The 25,682-nt window shown below is 39.5% G+C and overlaps 2 protein-coding genes and 1 pseudogene across 2 annotated transcripts in view; 2 read left to right on the top strand and 1 right to left on the bottom strand.

Annotated features, from left to right (window-relative positions):
• Positions 1-25,682, bottom strand: part of LOC122694965 (interferon-induced very large GTPase 1-like) — a 1,416,129-nt gene that overhangs the window by 105,367 nt on the left and 1,285,080 nt on the right. The gene's annotated exons all lie outside the window — the stretch shown is intronic.
• LOC122695338 (olfactory receptor 2D3-like) lies at positions 15,405-16,346 on the top strand. The gene has a single exon (XM_043905109.1). The coding sequence runs from the start codon at positions 15,423-15,425 to the stop codon at positions 16,344-16,346; it is 924 nt and encodes a 307-aa protein (XP_043761044.1). The 5' UTR covers positions 15,405-15,422.
• Positions 23,224-24,151, top strand: LOC122695211 (annotated as a pseudogene).

Genomic DNA, 25,682 nt, shown 5'->3' with positions numbered 1-25,682 from the left:
CTTCTAATTATGAAATGGGAATAAAAACAGTACTTATATCCAAGAGTTGCTTTGAAAAGTAAATAATCATGTAAATCTTGTAGCATAGTGTTTGGCTCTTACTTAATATTCAATAAAAGTTAACTACTATTTTTCTTCTAGTGGGGGACCCTGAGACAGATAAACCAAAGAAAACCAAGCAAAAATTTTATAACTTTTATACTTGTGAAAGGGACCCAAGAAAACGAACTTGCTAAAATGGCAGAAACCCCTCATCTTAAATACCATCTTCAGCTAAAGGCAAAAGAATGTATTAGGGGTACTGGCTTGGGACTTCAAAAAGAGGAAGAAGGCAGTTGAAATGGAGAGGAAAACAAATGTTTGGTAAACACATGCTTACTGGGTCATGCAGAGACAATGGGGCAGACAGCAGACTCTTGATCCTTAAGCTCTGCTGGGTTTCACCCATCATACCTAGCTCTCATATTCTTTGCAGCTATCTCTGGTAGTAGCTCTATTCTGGTAGCAGGTCCTTTATCTAAACATTTTAGACAGCTAAATGTTAGGTAAAAAGAAAGACTTCCTGTGTCTTTGGTTTCTTAAAATTAAATAGCATAAATTAATTGTCATGCCAAAGAATCATGCTTTGGGGTGGCGAATTTTGCTCCCCATAGGAAACTAAGGCATAGGAAATTGGATTAATTTACCTAAATTCCAAAGGCCAGGGCATGACAGAACTGGGACTCACACTCAGGCAGTTTGGCTTCTGAGCCTGTGTTCTTGATTACTAATTTTTCTAGTAAAAAAAAAGTGAGAAGGACCTACAGTTCTACAACTTACTGTCTTTGAAAATTTTTAAAACACTCAGGAGAATCATGACTATTGTAGGACTAGGACCAGTTTGTTAATTGTGTAGCAAATAATGACAGTCTCATGGCTGATGCAGGGGTGAGCTTTGAGGTGCTGTCTTGCATTGAGTATGAATCGTTAGCTGATTTGTTTCACAGCATTGGGAAGAGTAGATGGAGTGTTTCCTTTATACAAGGCTTCCAAGAGCATTGTTTCTTTGACCAGAACATTTGATAAGTCTAAAAGGTTGTAACCTTGAGATTTAGCCCCTGGGATATTACACCTATCTTGTTTGACATGATTGGTATCATTTTGGGGGGGCACTCTGAAGAGTTATGATACCATATTCCTTTTTGTCTCAGTACAGAGTAGAATTCAGCAGGAGTGAAGTGGTAGATAAGAAGTGAATAGGACGCTTGTGAGGCTTACGAGCTGGTGGGTGAGAAATGCCACACCCCGAGAACTTAGTGGGCTACAGTTTTATAATCAAAGGAAGAGTAGGGAGGGGGAGAAGACCTTCTTTGTCTTTCTTGAGTAGACGTCATGTTTCCTTCATTAGTTCCTCCTTCAGGTTGAGCAGGGAAGTTTTCTTGTCCGTACATTGTCAAGCTAGATCCACAAATTGTTTTTTATGTGTGTGGCTGGTAGATCTTAAGGATCATTAACTTCATGAGCTCATTGGGCAGAATGTGGGTCTCATGCCACCTCTGTTTTATTGTTTGGGGGCATGTTCCATGCTTCTGTTGTATGGTTTTGTTGCTAAGCAAAGCCTGCTTGGTTTTGTGGCTAAGCAAACCTGCTTTCTTGAGTAATCATTAACTTAGGGGGTCTCCCATATCTTTCACTCCAGTGTTCTTGCCTGGAGAATCCCATGGATAGAGGAGCCTGGAAGGCTACTGTCCATGGGGTCGCCAGAGTCAGACACGACTTAGCGACTAAACCGCCACCACCACCCATATCTTTCTACTTACAATCCCCTAGTGGGATTAACAATTTAATTACCTATTTTGTCCCTTCATTCTGTCCCCATTGTTTTAGTACAGATCTCTGACTGACGAGATTAATGATCTTGGAAGCATTTACTATTATGATCAGATTTAATATTTTGCACCTCTGCCTCCTCAACTATTGCTAATTTTGAAAAGTCACAAAGGAGAGTCTCTCTTATTTCTATAGCTTCTCCTTCTGCATTATGCTTCTTTCTCTGAGGCAGGAAAGTAGGGATTTTTATAAATAAACTAAAAAAAGGAAGATGTAGCTCTGAATGAATGAGTTGTGCACCTATAGGGTTCCATGCACTTCTTTCAACCCCAATTCTACTTCTTTTACTCCTTTCCCAGCAGCTGTGTGTTGTGTGTGTGTGTGTGTGTGTGTGTGTGTGTGTGTGTGTTTGAGTTGTCTCAACTTGGCCCATATTCATGCAAGTTGCAGCTGTTCTTGGCCTGGGGAATTTCCAGGGAAAGCTTCTTTAAGCTTGTCAAAACTTGCTAGGGAATCAAGGCTTGGAGAGAGGCTCACTTTTTGATAATTAAAACTCAGCACTTCTGGCACTTTAAGAATTCAGAGAGGGCTTGATATTTCTCATTTGCAATCACCTCCAGTTATCTTCTTTGCATCATGCCCCAATAGAAATAACAGTCAAAATAGTGCAAGTTCTCAGCCTGAGCTTCAGGCTAAAATGGACCCTATTCTTAACTGCTTTCTTGAATAAATCTTTACTGAAATATACTGCAGTATATTAAAAGACCTGACTTAATATTAATTAATAATAATAATAATTTTTAATTACCCTAAAATTTCAGTCCAAAACTAGCTCCATATGAGGCAAAGTCAGATGGTCCTGTTGATTAAGACTCATTTGACTTCTTCCGGCTTTATTGAGGTATATTTGACATATAATATTCTGTAAGTTTCAAATGTACAATGTATTGATTTAGTCCATATGTATATATATATATAAAAGAATATATATATATATATACACACACATATATTTCTCAAAATGATTGCCCTGATACCATTACCCAAGTTCTCCATCCCAGCTTCATTTGATCTTAAACTTCAATACTGCTGGGCAAGTGTCCAGGAGAATGAAGTAATACACCTATATACCGATCAGATTCTGTGGTTAGTGCTAAGAGTAATGCTGTTTGGCCTGATGGATTTCTCAGGGACCAGTTCCTTAAGTCATTGGAGTGGGTGCAGATATGTGTGACCATTAATGTCAGTTCCTTTTCAGGTAAGTGAAATGTGTTGGTAGCATTAGATAACAGGGGACATTAAAGGCATTAAAACTGGGGCTGAGAAGATTAGGGCAGCAGAGATTCCTGAAAAGGAGTAGGAGGAGCTTTGCAGGGATGGCCTTGTATGCTGTCGAGAGTGGAAAATATTGGTGCCTGACTAGGAAGCGCTAACTTAATTTGTTCCAAAATAAAATAGGAAATAATTACCAGAGGTTTTTTGAAACATCAATCATTAGAGTAAGTTTAAAATTGATTCATGGGGGGTGGGATGAATTGAGAAATTGGGATTGACACATACACACTATTGACACTACGTATATTGTAGATAACTAATGAGAACCTACTGTATAGCTCAGGGAATCCTTCTCAGTGCTCTGTGGTGACCTAAATGGGGAGGGAATCCAAAGAAGCAGAGACATGTGCATGTGTATACGTATAGCTGATTCACCTTGCTGTGCAGTAGAAACTAACACAACACTGTAGAGCAACTATACTCCAATGAATATTAATTAAAAATTCCAGTGGTCATGTGTGGATGTGAGAGTTGGACCATAAAGAAAGCTGAGCGCTGAAGAATTGACGCTTTTGAACTGTGATGTTGGAGAAGACTCTTGAGAGTCCCTTGGACTGCAAGGAGATCCAACCAGTCCCTCCTAAAGGAAATCAGTCCTGAACATTCATTGGAAGGACTGATGCTGAAGCTGAAACTCCAATACTTTGGTCACCTCATGCAAAGAGTTGACCCATTTGAAAAGACCCTGATGCTGGGAAAGATTGAGGGAGGGTGGAAAAGGGGACAACAGAGGATGAGATGGTTGGATGGTATCACTGATTCAATGGACACGAGTTTGAGTAAACTCCGGGAGTTGGTGATGGACAGGGAAACCTGGTGTGCTGCAGTTCATGAGGTCTCAAAGAGTCGGACACGACTGAGTGACTGAACTGAACTGAACTGAAAGTAAAATTGATTCGAGCATTCTGCTCCAAGATGGTGGCATAGGAAGACCTTGACCTTACCGCCCCCCATGTGTACACTGAACCTACACCTACCTATAGAACGGTTTCTCCTGAAGAAGAACTGAGAGCTGATTGAACAGCCTCTGCACGTCAAATGATAGAAAGACTACATAGAGATAGATAGGAGAGATAGAGACACAGTACTGATGGGAATCCCACCCCTGGCATGCTGACCTGTAATAGGGAGGGATATCAATGAAGGAACTGTGAACAGACTTCCCTGGGGCACAGGAAAGAAAAAGCCCAGCAGCTTAAAGGACATCTAAACTACATGTGAAAGAAATTCATATATTAACCTAGGGAATGTGCAAACGTCTGTAAAACTGCTGAAATCCTCTCGGAGAGTGCCTCTCTCTCAGAGGCACTAAAAATGACCATTTTTGCATTCCTCCTCCACCTTGATAGTGTGGATGCGAGAATGGCACAGGCATTCTAACCAACCCTCTAAGGCTTCCCCAGGACACTCCAGGCTCCTGGCCCATACCAGCTGTCCCCCCAAAGAGGCCCTGAGAAATTGTGCCCTGGGACCGCTAAACCCATGCCCACCAGGACATACCAATGGAAACCCAGACCCCCTGGATGAAGGAGCCTCAGGACTTGTACCTAGACTCTCCGGCGCCTAAAAGAACATGCTAATTATCTCTGTAACAGAACAAAGTCATAAATCCCATTATGCTTATGGGGGTATGACCACAGGCCTATTGATAAATGTCTACTATTTAACTATCTAGGCTTATGACTCATGAATCATGGGTTAACTTTGATTGTATCTCTCTTTTACCTTGTCCAGACTAGTTTCAAGGAATTTGGGGAGGTGGGTTTGAGCACGTACGCTTAGGGTGTATAAGGTTTTCACAAAAACTGGTTGGGGTCCTTGGCTAAGAGGAGACTCTGCCTTGGGCCCTCTGGTGTAAAAAACTGCACTCCACTCTCTGCATTGTCCTTCTGAGTGAGTTTGTTTGCCAGAACACATAGCTACAACAATGGCACATCATGCCCCAGGCCTATGCTCACTGTGGCTCCAGCTGTCCTGCCAAGGCGTCCCTAGCCCTTAGATCCCACACAGAACAGACAAGCCCCCTACATGTCTGGCCCTGAAAACTAATGGGGACTATATCCAGGAAAGCCCTAGAACTGCAGGAGGTGAAGAGCTCTCTCTTAAAAGACTTAGATTCACTTATGCTATAACACGACACATACACAAAAACACCAGTTGGAAAAATGTTTAGAACAAAAGAGAAGGAGCCTCATTTACTAATCTTAAAGTGTCTGTCAGAGAAGCAGGCAATTGGTGAGTCCTCTCTGGGAAGCACCACTTTGGGAGCTTATCCATCCTATCTTGCTAATGCTAGGGGCCACTTTGGTACTCCCCTGGAAATCTGCTAGAGCTTGGGTGTGTCCCTCACTGAAAGCCCTGTTTATCTCTGTCTCAACAGTTCCTGTCCCAGCTAGCCTGAGTGAGAGAACTCCACCCATACCCACACTGAAGCTGCAGCCCTGCCACAACAGGTGGGGCACATCCTGGGCCCCATGCTGGGCACATATGGGAAGTCCCTTCATTTCCAGAAAGACTTTAATTAAGCAGAGATAAACAACCTGTCTGATAAGAGTTCAAAGTAATGGTTGTAAAAATGAAGGAGAATGGATGAACACAATCAGAATGTCAACAAAGAAAGAAAATATAAGAAAGTACCAAACAAAAGTTAAAACTGAACTGAAAAATATAGGGGTTCAGCAGCTGAATGGATGAAGAAGCACAAATCTGTGAGCTCTAAGACAAAGCAATGGAGCTCATCCAGACAGAGTAGCATAATGGAAAAAAATATTTTTAAGTGAAGATCCCTGAAGTCATAAAGTCAAGCAAACTAACATTTACATTTTAGGAGTCCCAGAAGCATAAGAGAGAGTAAAAGGGAGATCAACTTATTTGAAAAACTAATGATTAAAAACTTCTTTAACCAGGGGAAGGAAGCATATCTAGGTCCAGGAATCACAGAGAGTCCCAAACAAGATAAACTTGAAATGAACCACAAAAGACATATCATAATTAAAATGGCAAAAATTAAAGATAAAGAGAGAAATTTAAAGGCAGCAAAGAAAAACAACTAGTTACATACAAGGAAATATTGATAAGACTGATACCAGTGAAGACTGAAAAATCAGCTGATTTTTTAGCAGAAGCTGCAGGCCAGAAGGGAGTGGCATGATGTGTTTAAAGTGCTGGAAAGAAAAAAAAAAAATTACCACCAAGAATACTCTACTTGGCAAGATTGTCATTCAGATTTGAGGGAGAGATAAATGAGTTTCCCAGACAAGCAAAAAGTGAAAAAGATTATTGCTGCTAAATTGGCCTTACATGAAATGTTGGTAAATCTTCAAGTGGAAAAAAGAAAAAAAGAAAAGAATCACTAGAAATAAGGAAATAAACAAACAAAAAAAAACTCACTGGTAGAGATCCACTGGTGGTGGATAAGCCACTTAATAAAACTACTATGAAGGTTAAAAGACAGAGGTAGTAAAATTATAACTGCAATAAGCAGTTAAGGGACACACACACAAAAATAGATGCAAAATATGATGTTAAAAACATGTAACATTAGGAACAGTAAAAATGTAGTGCTTTTAGAATGCATTCAAAGTTGATTATCAGCTTAAACATGTGTGTGTGTGTGTGTGTGTGTGTGTGTATTCACGGTGACTGCAGCCGTGAAATTAAAAGATGCTTCCTCCTTGGAAGAAAAGCTAGGACAAGCCTAGACAACATATTAAAAAGTTGAAACATCACTTTGCAGACAAAGGTTCATATAGTCAAAGAGACCGTTTTTCCAGTAGTCATGTATGGATGTGAGAGATGGACCATACAAGAGAATGAGCACTGAAGAACTGATACTTTCGAACTGTGGTGTTGGAGAAGACTCTTGAGAGTCCCTTGGACTGCAAGATCCAACCAGTGAATCCTAAATGAAATAAACCCTGAATATTCATTGGAAGGACTGATGCTGAAAATGAAGCTCCAATACTTTGGCCACTTGATATGAAGAGGTGATTCACTGGCAAAGACCCAGATGCTGGGGAAGATTAAAGGCAAAAGGAGAAGGGGCGGCAAGGATGAGATGGTTAGATAAGCATCACCAACTCAATGAACATGAATCTGAGCAAACTCCAGGAGATAATGGAGGACAGGGGAGCCTGGTATTCCACAGTCTGTGGGATTGCAAAGAGTTCAACATGACTTAGCGTCTAAACAACAACAATGTATATTCATGAACCTAATAGCAATCACCAATCACAAACCTACAGCAGATACACCAAAAATAAAGGCAATGGAACTCACACAAAACACTTAAAAAAAAAAAAAAATCAAACCACAAGGAAGAGACCAAGAGAAGAAAAAGTAGTGAAGAACTACAAAAACAACCAGAAAACAGTTAACAAAATGGAAATAAAGTTCGTACATATCAATATCCACTTTAAATGTGAAACAATGAAATGCTCCAATCAAAAGACATAGGATGAATTAATGCATAAAAAATACAGACCCATCTATATTCTGTACCTATGAGAGACTCTTCTCACATATATACGCACAAAGATTGAAAGTAAAAGCATGGGGGGAAAGATATTTCATACAAATGGAAACAGAAAGCTGGTATTACAATACTCATATGAAACAAAACAGACTTTAAAACAAAGATAGCAACAAATTGAAATGGAAGTCATTATATTGTCATAAAGAGAAGATCCAAGAGGATATATTGTAAACCCAACATAGGAGCACCTAAATGTATAAGCAAAAATGAACAGACATAAAGGAAGGAATTGACAGTAATACAGTAATAGTAGGAAATTTTAGTACCCCACTTACATCAATGTACAAATTATTCATACTGATTTATGAAAATCAGTAAATAAATACTGGCCTTAAATGACACATTTGACTTAATGAACTTAATAGATATAGAAAGAATAGTCCATCTAATATACATTCTTTTCAAGTGCACATAAAATAATAGTGGCTCTGCCACTGGCGATCAACTTGGTTTATCTTTTCTTGTAGATCTCAACTTTTATTTTTGACTATTTTATGGTCTTGTGACCTCTGGCCTCTGATTGCTTCAAAGAGTTTACAATCCCCCCCACCCCCATTCTTTCATTTAAGCCAGTCTAGTTTCATTTGTTCAGCACAATGTTTTTGAGATTCAACCATGATGTTGCATTTATCAATACTCTATTGTTTTCTATTTTCTCCTGAGTACTATTCTGTTAAATGGATTCTCCATAAGGATACACTAGTTTATTTGTGCATTCATCTGTTGATGCACAGTTGGTTTTTTTCCAAGCTTTTGGCTAGCTTGAATAAAGATGATAAGAACAGTTACAAGCTTTTGTATAAGCAGAGGCTTTAATTTCTGTTGGGTATCTAGGAATGGAAGTACTAGGTTAAATAACACGTGTACTTATGTTGTATTCGACATGTCCATTTAAAGTTTGGTCTCTGTTAAATAGAAGTTGAAATCAGGGGAGACACAAAGATTCCAATCTGTGTCTACAAACATAATATAAGCGTCTTCAGAATATCTTACAAAGTCAGACTCATGGGAATGCATTGTTTATGTCAGCTCTCAGGACCTTAATTTTAATGACTTCCTCCCAGGAAAAGTCACTGTTCAAGCCCTTCGAGAATTTAGGTTCAGGTCTTTGAGACTAGAGGTTGGCAAAGATTTAGGATGGGGAAATAAAAATCCAGCGAGAAATGCCAAATGGGATTTTGATCTTCAAACTGCAGATTTCGCTGCCTTGTATTCAGCCCTTGACGCCCTCTCCACTGACTCCATTGCTGTGTGCTCAGCCCAGCAGGTCAGAGGAGGCTGCATCTCTTTAGACATTTTTGCGGTTTGGAGAGACTTGGCTTTTTCTCTTCGGTGCCACCTACCTTAATCTCTCCTTCCCTTCCTTCCTCACTTCCTTTCTTCCTTTGTCTCTTTCTCTTTTTCTTCTTTTTGTGGCGGCCTTCTCTTTAACTCTCCTTACATAAAACCAGCATAGAAATCCTGTTTCAAGATGCCGGCAGGGATCAGATTCTACACTGAAAAAAAAATTGAGGATTTTACCCTTAAATCTGTAGGATGATAATCTCCCAGAACAGCCTTATCTTCTGAGAGCTGGAGCCTGCCACATACCCCCTGTCCTTGGCTGACTCTGTGTTCTCATCCCCTTGTACTTTTCCTATTACCACAGGTATAAAGTTACAGGAAACCTGTTTTTTTATTTTAATTTTGAAAGTTCTTGGATCTGGAGATGAATACAACAACTACTTGAGGACTTCTGTTACCATAAGACCCACAACCTTGCTCTAGCATCTCTGTCTTATGGAAGGTAAAGGGTTTGTCCAATTTATAATATTTGCTTCTTCTTGAACTCAAGGAAGGAAGAAAAAATCTTTTGTTTTTACAACTTTACCTACTCCCAAGCCCAGGTGCACATGCCTTGTTTTTCTTGCTGGTCATTTCTGTGGGTACCAATGCTAATAGATATTAATTCATTTTATTGTTTCTAGTTGTGTGAGTATTCAGGTTTAGGTATATGAGTGTAAATATATGTAAATTTGTATATGTGATAATATGCACATGGGATAAACATGCACATATTGATTTATTGATTTGTCTAACAGATATTTATTGAAAAACTTATCTGTGTCAAGCAGTGGGGATAAAATAACTGGTGGTATTTCTCTTCAAAATAGAAAAAACCGTCATGTCAATATATGACAAGACCCACTGTGGTGTTGTAAAGTGATTAGCCTCCAACTAATAAAAATAAATGAAAAAAAAAAATAGAAAAAAACGGAGTGACTTGAAAGCAAGTATATATTATGTGATAGAAAAGATGTATTAATAGTTGTCGGGATAAAACCTAGAGAAGCAGAGAAATGGAAAATAGCAACTCAGCTTAATGGCGTGCATGGAAGCTTGGGTGAAGCCGTTAGAGGAGGATAATGGAGAATGACAAGGAGTATACCTCCTTGATCAAGTAAGAAGTGAAGTTCCATAGAGGAAAGGGTGCAGGCAAAGGCCCAGGTTCACGTACCTTTAGGTATGAACGTCACGGGTGAGAGTTAGCAAGCAAGGAGAGGTGACCTTGCAGACATCTCCCAGTCAAGCAGAGATGCTCTAGAACCTGATTATACATTAGATTTAAATCTATAAACAATGAAGAATTATTAAATTGGTTTAATGGGGAGTTGAAAATGGTACAGTTAGCATTTTCTGAAGATTATTGTTTGAAAGAGCAATAAAGGAGGCAGAGAAGTCATAGAGATATAATAAGTAGAAATTATGAGGTCAGAAAATAGGTTGGTGATATTAGCAATTGAGAGGAGGAGAGAGATTTGAGATCTCCTGAGATAAAACCAGTGACTATTTCAATTGTCAAATTGATGGAAAGGAAAAAAAAAAAACAGAAAAGGACTCCAATTTTCAATCTGAAAATCTGTCTTAGTAGTTTTACCAATATAAGGGAAAGAAAGGAGTATTTATAGAAAAAAAAGAAGAGAGAGATCGTAGTTTCAAGTTTGGCTATCTTAAAAGTTAAACAAGAAAATGTATGTGAAGTAACTGGTCCATATGTGTGCATTAAGTCATGAATATTTACTATTATTCTAGATAATTAAACCTAATGTACACCAAATAATAACTGTGTATTTATAAATAATTTAATCTAATTCCTGTAATAGATACTAATATCCTTATCTTATAGATGCAGAAACAAAAGCTTATGTGGCATAAATAACTTGCTCAATATGACCTTTAGAGCTCAGGTCCAAATCAAGTTGTCTGTCCACAAGACTTATTCCATCACTGTAACATCATAATGATAATCATTACTATTGCTATTATTATTTCTATTATATATAAAAGGAATTTGTCAGTGAGGTTCAGTAGGAAGTTTGATATGTGAATCAGAACTTTGAAAGAAAATGACTCAGTTGCTTAGAGAGATTTAGAAGCCATCAACAGTTAAATGATAGCCAAGGTCAGAAGAGTAGGTGAGATCTCGCAGAGAGTCTATGGCCTCAGAAAGTGAAGAAAAGAGGAAAATGCCGATACTAAATGATGGGCAAAAGAAAAGTATGATAAGGAAAAGAAAAGGAGGTGTCATTGGGAGAAAGAAGGTCTAAGAGAAGGCAAGGGAGAATATGGCTTTGAGAGTATTCATAGTTGTACATATGACTGAGTGATCACACAAGACAATCACAAGCACAATTAATATACTTGAGCATTGAAAGGTCTCTTTGAATTGTGCAAATAGATTTATTGGAGAGATTAAAAATATTATCTCAAGAAGCTTAGAGAGGAGAAGAAATAGATAAAATTCCTTTGTTAGAAGGAGAAACCAGTAGCACAAAAGATGGGGAAAGTAGAAGGAGAACAAAAAGAGGTTATGTTGGAAAAATAACCAGAGAAGAAATATTTGACATTACAAGCACAAGGGAATCCCCTTACTATAGCTAAGACAACTCTTCTGCTGAGAGGAAAGGGTGAATTATTACACGGATGTAAGGATGTGAAGAGGTGAGCAGTTGAACCTATTTATGTTGACATTTTCATTTTTCTGTTATACAGTCACGGAGAAAATCCTGAGTGGTGAGGTTGACCTTAGTTGGGTTAGGGCAGAGAACTTGAGAGGAATAATGTTTCCCTATTTATGATGGGAATATTGGAAAGACACAAGGAAAAAGTAGAGAAAAGAGACCACGATTTGTGGAGGCATTGGCTGTAATAAGAAACTTTGGCATTTGTTGTGCTTTTTCTCCAACTTAACCTAACAGCTGAAATATATATGAGACAAAATCAAATTAATACAGACTTCAGATTCAGGAAATTATATATGGATTTAACAGAACCCAATGGAAAAGAGTTTCAAGGAGGAAGACTACCAAACAGTGCCAAAAACAGAGAAATGAAGAATGCACCCAAAAGGGTTGAGTCTCAAATTATGGGAGAGTTTGGAATAGTTTTTCAGTAGAATCACAGGAGTAGGAATTATACTGAAAATAATTAAAAAGGAAAATGGATGGGAACTTTCAGTCATGCATATATTTGGCAATGAAAGAGAATGATTGGAAAGTTTGGCAGCAAAATGAGAAAAATTAGGCAATGGCTAGAAAGGACAGTAGAACCAAAGAAAGGCTGTTGTGTATCTGTGTCTGTGTACATTTTAATACAAAGGATGTTTTAACATATTTGTTTATCATAAATGAAGGCAAAATCAAAATCAAATATAAGAAAAGAAATTCAAATTGTATTATCACTTCCAAAAGACAAAAATGAAGATTCTTGCCTTTGTTAATGGTTCTTTAAAAGTAATGTGATTTCTGGGGGAATTTTATTTTAGAAAATGACACTTGATAATTACCTGTTGAGTAAATAAGGCAACAAATGTGATCAGATGCCTATTCCTTCATGGCTAATGGATTTGGTATCATGATTATTTTTTTTCTCATTCCAAGACCAAAAAAAAATTCTTTGTACTTTCTCTTCCATTATGTTTTGTCACTGTTTGTGTTCTATTTCTCAGATTTTTTGCATTAGAGTCTGGCATGTATTATAAAACAAAATGAAAGATGTACAGGTGAATTGGATATTTGTTGGTTATCTTTTTAATATCCTTTTTTCTTTGCTCAAAATTTCCTGATTTCTTTTGGGGATACATATTTTTGCAGGGAATCTGACTCTATTCCACATCAGACTTTATCTTAGTACCTTTGATGAGAAAGCTGTTGCAAAGAAACTTTATTTTTCTGATTAGATGAGAGCAAGAAATCGTGCATCCCTCATAGTTAGGATGAGGACTATGTGGAAGACTGTAAGGAAACATGTTGAGGGTTTGGATAGAACCTCACCTGAAGCCAGCCCTAAAATGGATTTTCAGTAATTTAAATCTATAAGATACCATTGCTTTTTTGTTTGTTTGTTTGTTTTCATTATTATTAGTAGTGTTAGTAGTAGCATGCTCTGTTGTTGTGCAGTCACTAGGTCATGTCCTACTCTTTGTGATCCCATGGACTGCAGCATGCCAGGCTTCCTTGTCCTTCACTGTCTCCTGGAATTTGCTCAAACTCATATCCATTGAGTCAGTGATGCCATCCGGCCATCTCATCCTCTGTCGCCACCTTCTCCTCTTGCTCTCAGTCTTTCCCAGCATCAGGGTCTTTTCCAATGAATCAGCTCTTTGCATCTGGTGGCCAAAGTATTGGAACTTCAGCTTCAGCATCAGTCCTTCCAATGAATGTTCAGGGTTGATTTCCTTTGGGATTGACTGGTTTGATCTTGCAGTCCAAGGGACTCTCAAGAGTCTTCTCTAGCACCACAACTTGAAAGCATGCTCTAGTACCCAGCATACTTGTCAAGATCCTTGACACAATAGTTAGGCTCCTATATCTCTCACAAAATCTTCTAAGTTGCAAGTCTAATCCAGTAACCTGAATGTTAAAGGTAAATTTATGGTAATTGTATGGTCACCAGTGGTACCAAACTCAAACTGACCTTGATGCGCGTTGACCCTGCTAGCACCCAGGACGTGTTATTTACTATCGGCAGACACAGCTGGGACTCCCCGGCTGCAGAAGGCAGCCTATCAGCATTGCCTTCATTAGGCTTCCACATCAGGTTCTGTACTTTCTCTCTTACTTTAGGTCCTTGAAAGCAGAGCCTGAGAAAAGAGCTTGGGTACAGTTTATTTGAAAACTGATCCCAGGGATGGCTTCATGAGGAATGGTGATTAGGAAAAAAACTCTTAAAAAAGCTCTTTAGAGGAAATAATAATAACAGTAGGAGTAATAAACAATGGGGGCTTAACTATATAGAGCTCAACTTCTAAGAAGCATACAGGTGCCTCCCAGAAATGTCTGGTGCACTTATTCATCAATTCCCATTGTCCATTGGTTAAAGGTTGCCTCTGGGACATTAACTTACCCATGCTTCCAACACTGTGGCAGAATGCTGAAAGACAGCAGGGGGTCCCTGAGGTAAATTGTCTGTGGTGCCAGGGGAGTCAGAACTGTCCACCATGGCTAAACCTGAGGTCTGAGGTGAGCTGAAATTGTGTGACAGGGCTGTGTAATATTCAGTTCAGAAGTTCCTCTTTATCATGTGAAATGTTTGTATAAGGGTCAGGATTATAGTCCATGGTCATAACTTCCTCTTTTCTTCCTTGTCCTGTTTGGATTGCTACTTAAGCCTCTTTATAAAAACACAATGAAAAAATGCAAGAATTAATAATAATGATTTATCTATTTGAACTCCCAAGCCATGTTTTGGGAGTATTATGGACACATTTGACATTTGCAGGGAGCCGGCCTGAATGTACAGGCCCCTTACGGCTCTAAGAGAGATCAAAAGGTCTCTCTTTGTCCTGCCACCCCTTCTTGTTAAAGTATAGACTGGCATTTGTCTCCTTCAGGGAAAAAACACACCGGTGACCTTTTTGCCTGTTTTTCTGGTGCTGATAAGCTCATCATGCCTGAAACCTGTTTTCCATCTAATGTTCTATTGATGAAGCCTGTTTTCTATCTAATGTTCTAATGATCTTAATCATGTTGCGCTAGGGTAATTAATGCTTTACTGATCTTAAGTGTGGGAATTTAAAACATCTGTAGCTCTGCACGTATGCAAAACCCTCGATCTATTCTTAGTAACTCCTGTTAGCATATATATAGGTGTGGTAGTCTTCAATAAAGTTGGCGGAGTCAGACGCAAGCGGACTCCGTCCCTCTCAACCCCATCTTTCTCTTTCTGAGTCTTCTTTCTGAGTCTTCTTTTTCCTAGGTACTCTGGTGATTGCGTTCTTGACCAGTTCGTTTGCCGGCAGGCTCCGGCAGACATTGACCCCTATTTTTTAAATTTTGAAATATAAAAAGTGAGTGGTTTTTATTGATTAAACAAGTTCATCTCATTCTTAGACTGCTGAGTCTGCAAGTACAAAATATTTTTGAGGTGAAAAAATGAAATCAAAACAAAGACAATACCTGTAATATATTTTATTTAGCAATATGTAAATTACCTTGTCAGGAATTGTCAAGAAACTGTATAGACTGTGATACTCAGACTACCAAGTGGATCAAGCAAGGAAAACTGGGCTTAAAAAGCTATATAAATTAGTGAAAATGACAATATGCATTCTAATGCTAACTGGCACATTGTAGGAAGCAGCTGGAAGCAAAGAGTCCCCAAGGTACATTTGTTAACATTGCACTTGTTTATAAAGCTTGTGAAATCAAACATTCAGAATACATCTATTCTCCTTCTGATGACAGGTAAACAGGGATATACATCAATGGGAGAAGGAAACCAAACTTTTGTGCTTGAATTTACCTTGCTGGGACTTTCACAGGATCCAAAGATCCAAATCTTGCTGTTCTGTGTTTTCCTGATCATTTACCTTCTCTCTGTTTTTGGAAACTTGCTCATAATAATCCTTATCCAAACTGACCCTCGACTTCACACTCCCATGTACTTCTTCCTCAAAAACTTGTCCTTTGTTGATCTTTGTTTCTCTACAAGCATCGTTCCCCAGATGTTGATCCACTTCCTTGTAAAAAAGAAAGCCATTTCCTTTGCTGGGTGCTCACTGCAGATAGTTGTCTTCCTCCTAGCAGGGTGTACAGAGTGTGCTCTTCTGGCGATGATGTCCTATGACCGTTATGTGGCAGTCTGCAGGCCCCTACACTATTCTACTCTCATGACCCAGAGGGTTTGTGTCCAGTTGGCCACAGTGTCCTGGATCAGTGGGGCATTTGTATGTTCAGTGGACAGTGCATTTACACTCTGTCTCCCCTACCAGGGACAGAACATAATTAATCATTATTTTTGTGAACCTCCTGCACTCCTGAAGCTGGCTTCTGCAGACACCTACAATGCTGAAATGGCCCTCTTTTCAATGGGTGTGATTGTTCTCCTATCTCCTGTCTCCCTCATCCTGGTCTCGTACTGGCATATTATCGCCACTGTGATCCGGATGCAGTCAGGGGAGGGGAGGCTCAAAGTGTTCTCTACCTGTAGCTCCCATCTCACTGTTGTGGTTCTCTACTACGGCTCTGGAATATTTGCCTACATGAGACCCAATTCCAAGACAATGAATGAAAGGGATAAGGTCATTTCTTTGTTCTATTCAGTTATGACTTCAATGCTGAACCCCATAATTTACAGCCTGAGGAACAAGGATGTGAAGGGAACTCTGAGCAAACTGGCTGGAAGATAGTCAACATTCAGAGGCAATGATTTTTGACACTTTGAAAAAGTACTTTGAGCACTGTGATATACAACAATAGCTCTACTAGCTTCATCCTTTTCTTTCCTTGCCTTGTTTACCTCAGTTGATTTTCTTCTCTACAAATATTCACTGAATGCCTACCCTATGAAAACACTGTGCCCAGAACCTCAAAATATGTGTAACTTAATGCCTTTCTTAAAAAAACTTGAAATTCACAAGATAACACAAATATAACTCTTTTAAGAGGTAACTCTTTCAAAACCTAAAAAAAGAAGAAATATTTCACAAACTTTTGCACCGCAGAGGAAACCATGAACAAAATGAAAACCTATGGACTGGGAAAAATATTTGCAAATGATGGAATCAAGAGCTTAATTTCCAAAACACACAAACAGCTCAACCAACTCAATAACAAACAAACAAAAAAAACCCAATCAAAAAATGAGTAGAAGACCTAAACAGATGTTCCTCTAAAGAAGACAGTCACAGTCACTGTGCGTGTGTATGTTCAGTCGTGTCCATCTGAGCATAGCCCTATGGACTGTAGCCCACCAGGCTCCTCTGTTCATGGAATTTTCCAAGTGAGAATACTGGAGTGGGTTGCCATTTCCTACTCCAGGGGATCTTCTTGACCCAGGGATTGAGCCTGGGTCACATGAATCTCCTGCACTGGCAGGTGGATTTTTTACCACTAGTGCCACCAGACAGTTGGCCAATTGGCACCTGAAAAGAGACCCAACACTGCTAGTTATTTGAGAAATGCAAATCAAAACTATGAGAAGTCACCTCACACTGGTCAAAATGGCCATCATTAAAAAGTCTACAGAGAACAAATGCTGGAGAGGGTGTGGAGAAAAAGGAATCCTCCTACACTGCTGATGGGAATGTAAATTCGTGCAGCCACTATGGAAAACTGCGTGGTCATGCCTTCCTTTTAGGAGAAAGACAATGATTAAATGGAAAATTAAACTTGGCAATCTGCATAACTTTAAGTAAATGAAAGTCACCTAGTCATGGACTATACAGTCCATGGAATTCTCCAGGCCAGAATACTGGAGTGGGTAGCCGTTGCCTTCTCCAGGAGATCTTCCCAACCCAGGGATCGATCCTGGGTCTCCTGCATTGCAGGCGGATTCTTTACCAGCTGAGCCACAAGAGAAGCTACATGAACACAGGATCACAATTTAAAAAAAAAAATTTTTTTTAAATTTTTAAATTTCAATGTCTAAAGAAATCTTATTGATCATATTATCTAACTAATGCTTTAATCTCTGTAATTTTCTTAATTAACTCACACTGAGCTTTTTTATTAAAATGTCTGGGAGGTCTACATTCATTATATTCTAGCCTCAATGACTTTCTTTTTCTTCCTCAAAAAGAAAAGTGCATTCAACCTCCAGTCATTAGCACTGGATATTCCCTGCATCTGGAATGTTCTCCTAATCAGCCTTGGTGCACTTAACTCGTACTCAATATTGACAGTTCATTCTCAACAAAACTGTCAGCTCACTAGGGCCTTCACCGAACATACAGTCTAAGACAACACCTTTTCCAGTCACTCCCTATCTCCATTATTGCTTGCTATTGTGCTTATGGGACTTCTATCTCTGAAATTATTCATTTGGAAACATCCAGATTAAAACCAACTTGAAAGATGGAATGACAAAATTAATAAAAATCCAAGATCTGTAAAGGGAATCTGGCTATAGTGGTGTGTCATAAATATAAGAAGGAAAAAGACTGAAGAAATGAGAACTACTCAATAGTGACAAATGCAAAAGGATAGTGAAAAGATTAGAACTGAAAGACTGCTCATCAGAGAAGAAGAGACATTGGATAGGTGCCTGCAGACAGTGGTTTTGTTATTCATTTTTTATCCATGATCTAGTCATTTCCTGTTGGCAGCAAGAATCCTATTATAAGTCCACTTATAAAATCAATATGGGATTAAATTATATAATATTTCAATTCCTTTCCAGTTCTAATATAATATGACTAAGTCCCAAATAATTAATAATAGTGTAATTCAGAAAATTAAATAAGTATTAATATTGAATTATATACTTCAATAATTCAATACAGTATCCTTCTTTCTGATTCCCTTCAGTGTAGTAACTGGTTATTCCAGATCCTATGTCCGTCATTCTCTTTTGTTCTATTCTCTACAGTTTTTACTGAATCCACAAGTATTCCTCTAAAAAGATTTTATCTGAGTTTTTAACCTTATAAAGGTTATTCCTATTCCTTATAAAAGTTTTCTGTACTTTTTATTTTAAAAAACTCCCTGTTCGCGGCACAGAAACAGGGACACAGGCACACAGAACAGAATTGTGGACACATTGGGGAAGGAAAGGGTGGGACTAATTGAGAAAGTAGTACTGACATATATACAGTATCATGTGTGGAATAGGTGACTAGTGGGCAGCCACTGTATAACGCAGGGAGCCCAGCCTGGTGCCCGGTGATGACACAGAGGGGTGGGATGAGAGCAGGGAGGGAGGCTCATATGTGTAATTACGACTAATTCCCATTGTTGTAGAGCAGAAAGCAACACAACATTGTAAAACAATTATCCACCAATTAAAAAAAATTTATCTGAGTTTTTAACCTTATAAATGAAGTACCATGATACATAATCTTTAGGGCTCTTTTTTCCACTTAATATTAAATTGCTGAATTATTTGTTTTGTTGTATGTCCTTCTGGTTCGTTTGTTTTGATTGGGGCATGATATTCTTTTGTGTGAATATTTATCTATTCCACTGTTGGTGGACATAAAGCTTGTTTCCAGTTTGTTTTTTTTTAATTGTGAACAATGTGCTCTTACATTTCACATGTGTAAAACCTTCTTTTGGGTACATCCTTTTATGAGAAAAATAAAAAATCTTGTATTTTATTTCTTTTGTTGTACTTCTGCAATAATTTTCTTGAGCATATTCTTTTTATAACCAGAACATAAAAAATGTATTTTTCATTTGCTTAAAATTGAAAGAAAAAAGATATAACTTCAGCAGCAGTTTCAGAATTTTCTGGAAAAATAAGTGATTAAAGAGAGACTAAAGAATGAGGAGGACCTGGCAAAAAATTGGGTGAGGGAATGGCCTGAACTGAAGCAGTGATGGATAGAGGCAGGTGCTGTATCATTCATTATCTTAGAAGCAGCTGAGTCCACTTGACCTGAGAGCAGGAACATGCACACAGGTGTGCTCATGAATTAGTGAAAGAAAAAGGGAGAAACAAAAAATTTAAAAGTCTAGAAAGTTTCAATAAATCAGTTTGATACTAATTAAAGCTCAAGGAAGGAAGGCCTGATATGAACAGAAGCACTACAAAGTTCATTTCTCTCTGGCTGATAATGGCCCAGGCTAGAGGCACAAGATGGGAGACGGGGAGCTGCAGCATTTACAGAACCCACAAGATACACTTTGTAATTTGGAAAGAGAGCTAACCAGGGGCCCTTGCTTCTTAGGTCATTCACTGACACTGTCTATTTACTAGGACTTTGGAAACAGCCTCGGTAAATCCACGTGAGGGCAGCATAGCCCTCAGGCCTTAGAGCTCATTTAGTGGGTAAAGTTTGCTGGAGTTGGAGGCCAGGAGATATGCCTGGGAGAGTCATTAAAATTTTGTTTCCTGGAGCAGCATTTTCAGGGGAAGTCATGTCAGCTGAGGGGATGAGACCATGATGCCTCCCCCAGGACAGGGCCCCAGCTCACTGTTGCCCCAGGGACAGTGAGGCTGGTGTAGAATCTCCATTGGGCAGCTCCTTTTATACCTTTTTAGTCAAATACCTTCTCATCTTTTTTTGTGGCTCCCAGTAAGATAGAAATACCTGAAAGTCTGAGTACCTGGACTCAAGAATTCTGTAAGAACGATGCCAAGGCTCTGAAGGCTTTCTTGCAAGGAGAATGGACAAGAGAAGTGCATAGAGATTTAGCTCCTTGCTTCCCCAGGATCCTGCCCTAGGCCCTCATCTTCTCGTTGGCATCCATTTCCACCCCCAGAGAGGACTGGCAATGTGACTGGAGGTGTCTTTGACCTCTGATTTCAGTCACAGCTGTACACCTGCCTACATCTTCCCCTGCCAGAAGAACCATCACCTCTTTCTTCATCTTCTTGAGCATCTTCATCCCTCAAATGACTCCCAGGGCAGTAGGTGTACTCAGGCAGCTGAACCTCTCCCCATGTGAGGTAAGGGCTCTTTCTTTGTTTCAAGAAAATTGAGTGGAATCTGGGTCTTGAGATATATGGTCAAGATCTCACTGCTCTGCTTCTTAGATTCTCAGTCTCTCAGCCATTATAACTCGTCCATTCCCTTCTATACTTTAGGTACCCTTACATATACCCACAATTGATCTGTTCCACTGGCAAGACCTGGGTTCCTATACTTCCTGATGCTGGCATCCTGGTAAAAGTCTCAGTATTACCTTTAGATCTAGATTATCCTGGCCTCAGATGGTCTGAGGTGTACCCATAAAAGACTGGGATCTCAAAAGAGGATGATCTAAAATCAGTTTACGTGCCTGTTCGATCTATGCCTGCTTGATATTAAAGTCCAATGCTACAGAAAAAGCTAGTTGAAGTCAATGACTATTTTAAAGTATGCTAACAGTGATACAGAGTAATAACATAAAGATATGATTCCAAATTTTTGACTCCATCTTCTTCATTGGCTTTGTCTGACCATTTCCTATAATTTCAGCAATGCCCCTCTGTTAATCTCGGTTTCCAGTCTCTTCCCTTGATCTGAGGTATTCACCCATCACCAGCAGTTTTCCAGAAGGGGGCTCATCCTGTGTAGGCACACTATATGTTTTCTGGCATTTATCTTCAGATGACTGTACTGGAGACAAACTAGAGAATGGAAGGAAGGAGAGCAGGGCTCTGAATCAAGGGGAGGAAGACAGATAGAAAAGATCTTGAGTCCTAAGAATCACCACTTTACTTAAGTCCTGCTTTTTCTTTTAAGTCCTGTCCAAATTCCTGGAGCATAAATCTGGATAAATATAACCAGTTAATTATTTTCTTCCCTTTATTAATATATCCATTCCTGTTTTTAATTCAAGGAAAGTATTTCAAGATACATATATACTAGGAACTGTACTAAGAATTGTCGTTGAATTTATGTTTTTGTCTCTGCCAATGGGCAAAGAAGTTCTTCCAGTCACTATTTCTTAGTTTCAACGTATAGACCTGGTTTTATGAGGCCAGAGAAAGATCTCAGACCCCAAAGAATGATGAAACAGCTTTACAAGAAGATGATTTTCTAGTTGACTTCTTGCCTAGACTTCACTGTGGCACAAGTGCAAGGAGGACACTTGTGCTTGTACTGCTTCAACGTTCTGACCTTTATAGTGCGGTCTCCTCTCTCTGCTTTGCACTCTGACCCCTTTTTCCTTAGCCCCCTTATATTTGTCTGCAGCCTGTAGCTTGTATAAGTGACATAGAAGTGATCATATAAAGTTTCCTTTCCTGATACTTCACTTAGATAGACTCGTAGTATGTTATACTTTCCTTCGTATTTCATTGCCAGTAGATGTGTGTAGGTGTTTAGGTAATGGGCTTTTCACATCCATGCAGTTTCCCTAGCATCAAATATAGTGCCTGGTCTGTTGTAAGCGCTTAGTAAATCTTTATGGAGTGAATGAAAGGAACTAGATCAATTGGAAAAGCCTTCTAATTTTAGGATTTTATCATCCAACTACTGAAAGGTCCCAACACTAAGTTGACAACGTTGGTGACATAAACTGAAGACAGAGGGGTCAGAGCAGAGGATACAAAGGGAAGATGAAATATTATTCTCTTCCTTTCCAGAGTGCCTCATGAGTCTTCCATCCAACTATGAAAGGTCTGCATTCATGTAGAGGAAACTAAGTAGCACTGTTCCACAAACCGCTTGGTCCCCTGCTCACACCTTTCCACCAGTACTTTCACATAGATTCAGGACTCAGCAGAATCAGCGTCTTTCCTCATACAGCTAATACTACAAGATAGAGGATGTCTTTTTTTTGTTCAAGATCTTACTTTCACTTTCAAGTGATGGGATGGCTTTGGACCATTTCTATAAATCCCCTTCTTTTATAACTCACCCCTTCTATCATGTACCCTAAACACAAATACCTTGCCATATCTTTTCAAATCTCATGCATCACCTTCGTTTCTATCCTCATTCCTCCTGAGCAAACATCTTATCATTACCTGAAAATAGGCAAACATCTTTTGTACTGTTCCTGAATATGTACCTCCAAAATCTATACTATCCCAGTGATTCAGTCATGCACAGAATTCCTCTTCCCTTCCCTTCCCTTCCGTAAAGTAGCAGTATGCTCAACAAGGATGTGAGGATAGTTCAAGAACACAAGAGATCAAGTGGTCCAAGAGCCAAGAGGTTCCCTGTTGAGAAAACTGTTCAGAATAATGAGACTGGAAAATGAAGCCAGATGTCATGTCTAGGGGAGCAGAAAAAAACAGAATTGGAATCCCAAAGAAATTGAAAGCAGAAAAGCAACTGAATTAAAATCCAATGTGCAGAGTATTTTTTTGTTGGAAAGATAGCTATGATTTTATCTATTTATAAAGATATTTGTTTGGGTTCATTCTTTTGGTTATCTTATTTAAAGATGACAGGCTATGACCAATATGCTTATTTCTAATTTATAGGATACTTTATAATAATTTAATGAAAAGATTCATAAATTCAGAAGACAGAAGGCAAACCTAGCTACCAAGAGGAAAAGATATCATCTCATGGAATTCTTATTGGTAATTCCATAGTGATGTGAGACAACACAAAACTAGGGTAATCTCCCTTAGAAAGGCTTTCATCAAGACCATCTGGTTCTACATAACTAAAGAAACAACACAGAATGGAGCACTGGAACTCCACCCTGGGAAGTGGCTTCATATTGATGGGGATTCTGAATGACAGTGCGTCTCCTGAGCTGATCTGTGCTACAATCACAGTCCTGTACATGCTGGCCCTCACCAGCAATGGCCTTCTGCTCCTGGTCATCACAATGGATGCCCGGCTCCATGTGCCCATGTACCTCCTGCTTGGGCAGCTCTCTCTCATGGACTGCCTCTTCACATCTGTTGTCACTCCCAAGGCCTTCATGGATTTTCTGCTCAGTGAAAACACCATTTCCTTTGGGGGCTGTGCCCTTCAGATGTTCCTGGCACTGACCCTCGGTGGTGCAGAGGACCTCCTACTGGCCTTCATGGCCTGTGACAGGCATGTGGCCATTTGCCATCCTCTGAACTACATGGTCCTCATGAGGCCAAGGATCTGCTGGCTCATGGTGGCCACATCCTGGTCCTGTCTTCCCTAAGTGCTCTAGGACATACCTTGTACACCATGCACTTCCCTTTCTGCATGTCCCAGATCAGCCACCTGCTTTGTGAGATCCCACCTCTGTTGAAGTTGGCCTGTGCAGATACTTCCAGATATGAACTCATGGTATATGTGACAGGTGTGACTTTCCTCTTGCTCCCCCTTTCTGCCATTGTTTCCTCCTACACACTAATCCTACTTACTGTGCTCCACATGCCCTCAAATGAAGGGAGGCAGAAAGCCTGGTCACATGCTCTTCCCACTTGACTGTGGTCGGGATGTTCTATGGAGTGGCCACATTCATGTATGTTCTGCCCAGTTCCCTCCACAGCCCCAAGCAGGACAACATCATCTCTGTCTTCTACACGATTGTCACCCCAGCCCTGAACCCCCTCATCTACAGCCTGAGGAATAAAGAGGTTCTGGGGGCTTTAAGGAGGGTCCTGGGAAAATGCATACTATAGACACACCTCCTGACACAGCTACTAAGTAGATGTGGTTGTTGTTGTTCAGTCACTCACTGGTGTCTGACTTTTTGTGACCCCATGGACTGCAGCACTCCAGGCTTCCCTGTCCTTCACCATTTCTCCTGGAGCTTGCTCAAACTCATGTCATTTGAGTCGGTGATGCCATCCAACCATCTTGTCCTCTGTCATCCCCTTCTCCTCCTGCCCTCAATCTTTCCCAGCATCAGGGTCTTTTCTAATGAGTTGGCTCTTTGCATTAGGTGGCCAAAGAACTGGAGGTTCAACTTCAGGGTAAGTCCTTCCAATGAATATTCAGGACTGATTTCCTTTAGGATGAATCTCCTTGCAATCCAAGGGACTCTCAAGAGTCTTCTCCAACACCACAGTTCAAAAGCATCAATTCTTCAGTGCTCAGCCTTCTTAATGGTTCAACTCTCACATCCATACATGACTACTGGAAAATCCATAGATTGACTAGACAGAACTTTGTGGGCAAAGTAATGTCTCTGCTTTTTAAATGCTGTCTAGATTTGTCTTAGCTTTTCTTCCAAAGAGCAAGTGTCTTTTCATTTCATGGCTGCAGACATGATAGACTAAGTTTCAATTTCAATATCATATAGCAGTGATAATGATATAGCTAATAACAGGCTGAGCAAGCTCCAACAGCCTCTTAAAATCAGAGGAGGACTGCTTTCATTTGACCTGGATTCTTAGTTGTAGAGAGAAATATCTTCAGAAGATATCTTGGGCTTCTTGTCTTGTTAGGCAGATGGTTGTTCAAGCAATTAGTTGGAAAGAATAATCAATTTGTGACTGTGTTTGTATAAATACTTATGTGGAAAGTATTAAAGTGAAATTGTTAGTCACTCTGTCATGTCTGACTCTTTGCAATCGCATGGACTGTACCCCGCCAGGCTCCTCTACCCATGGGATTCACCAGGCAAGAATACTGGAGTGGGTTGCCATTCCCTTCTCCTGGGGATATTCCTGACCCAGGAATCGAGCCTGAGTCTCCCACATTGCAGGTGGATTCTATACCATCAGAGCCACCAGGGAAGCCCTTATGTTGAGATAAAAAAAAGCTAAATGGTATTTTTTATACTGCCTGAAATTAAAATTATAGAAATGAATAAAATAGAATGTGGAAATTCTCAGATTACAAGTGAAAACTGGAGATACAATAGCAGTGAGAGACATGTGATGTGTATTTGCTTGATTTTAAAAAATATATATATAATTTACATACATACAGACCTATTTTGAAACATCAAAATAATTGCATGGTAAGTATATGTATATGTCTATGTCCACAGGAAAGGAAGACTACCAAATATAATTCACTTTCTATTAGCTTAGAATGAAATTTAGTCGCTCAGTCGTGTCTGACTCTTTGCAATCCCATGGACTGTAGCCCTCTAGTTTTCTCTGTCCATGGAATTCTCCAAGCAGGAATACTGGAGTGGGTTGCCATTCCCTTCTTCAGTAGATCTTCCCGACCCAGGTGTTGAACCCAGGTCTCCCACGTTGG

This window comes from Cervus elaphus, chromosome 1 (assembly GCF_910594005.1).
Source record: "Cervus elaphus chromosome 1, mCerEla1.1, whole genome shotgun sequence".
In the NCBI taxonomy this organism is placed as follows: domain Eukaryota; kingdom Metazoa; phylum Chordata; class Mammalia; order Artiodactyla; family Cervidae; genus Cervus; species Cervus elaphus.
This window is presented reverse-complemented; position numbering and strand designations above follow the sequence as displayed.

Bases quoted from the DNA above. Each gene is read 5' to 3' on its own strand.
- LOC122695338 (XM_043905109.1), top strand. From the start codon at position 15,423: ATGGGAGAAGGAAACCAAACTTTTGTGCTTGAATTTACCTTGCTGGGA.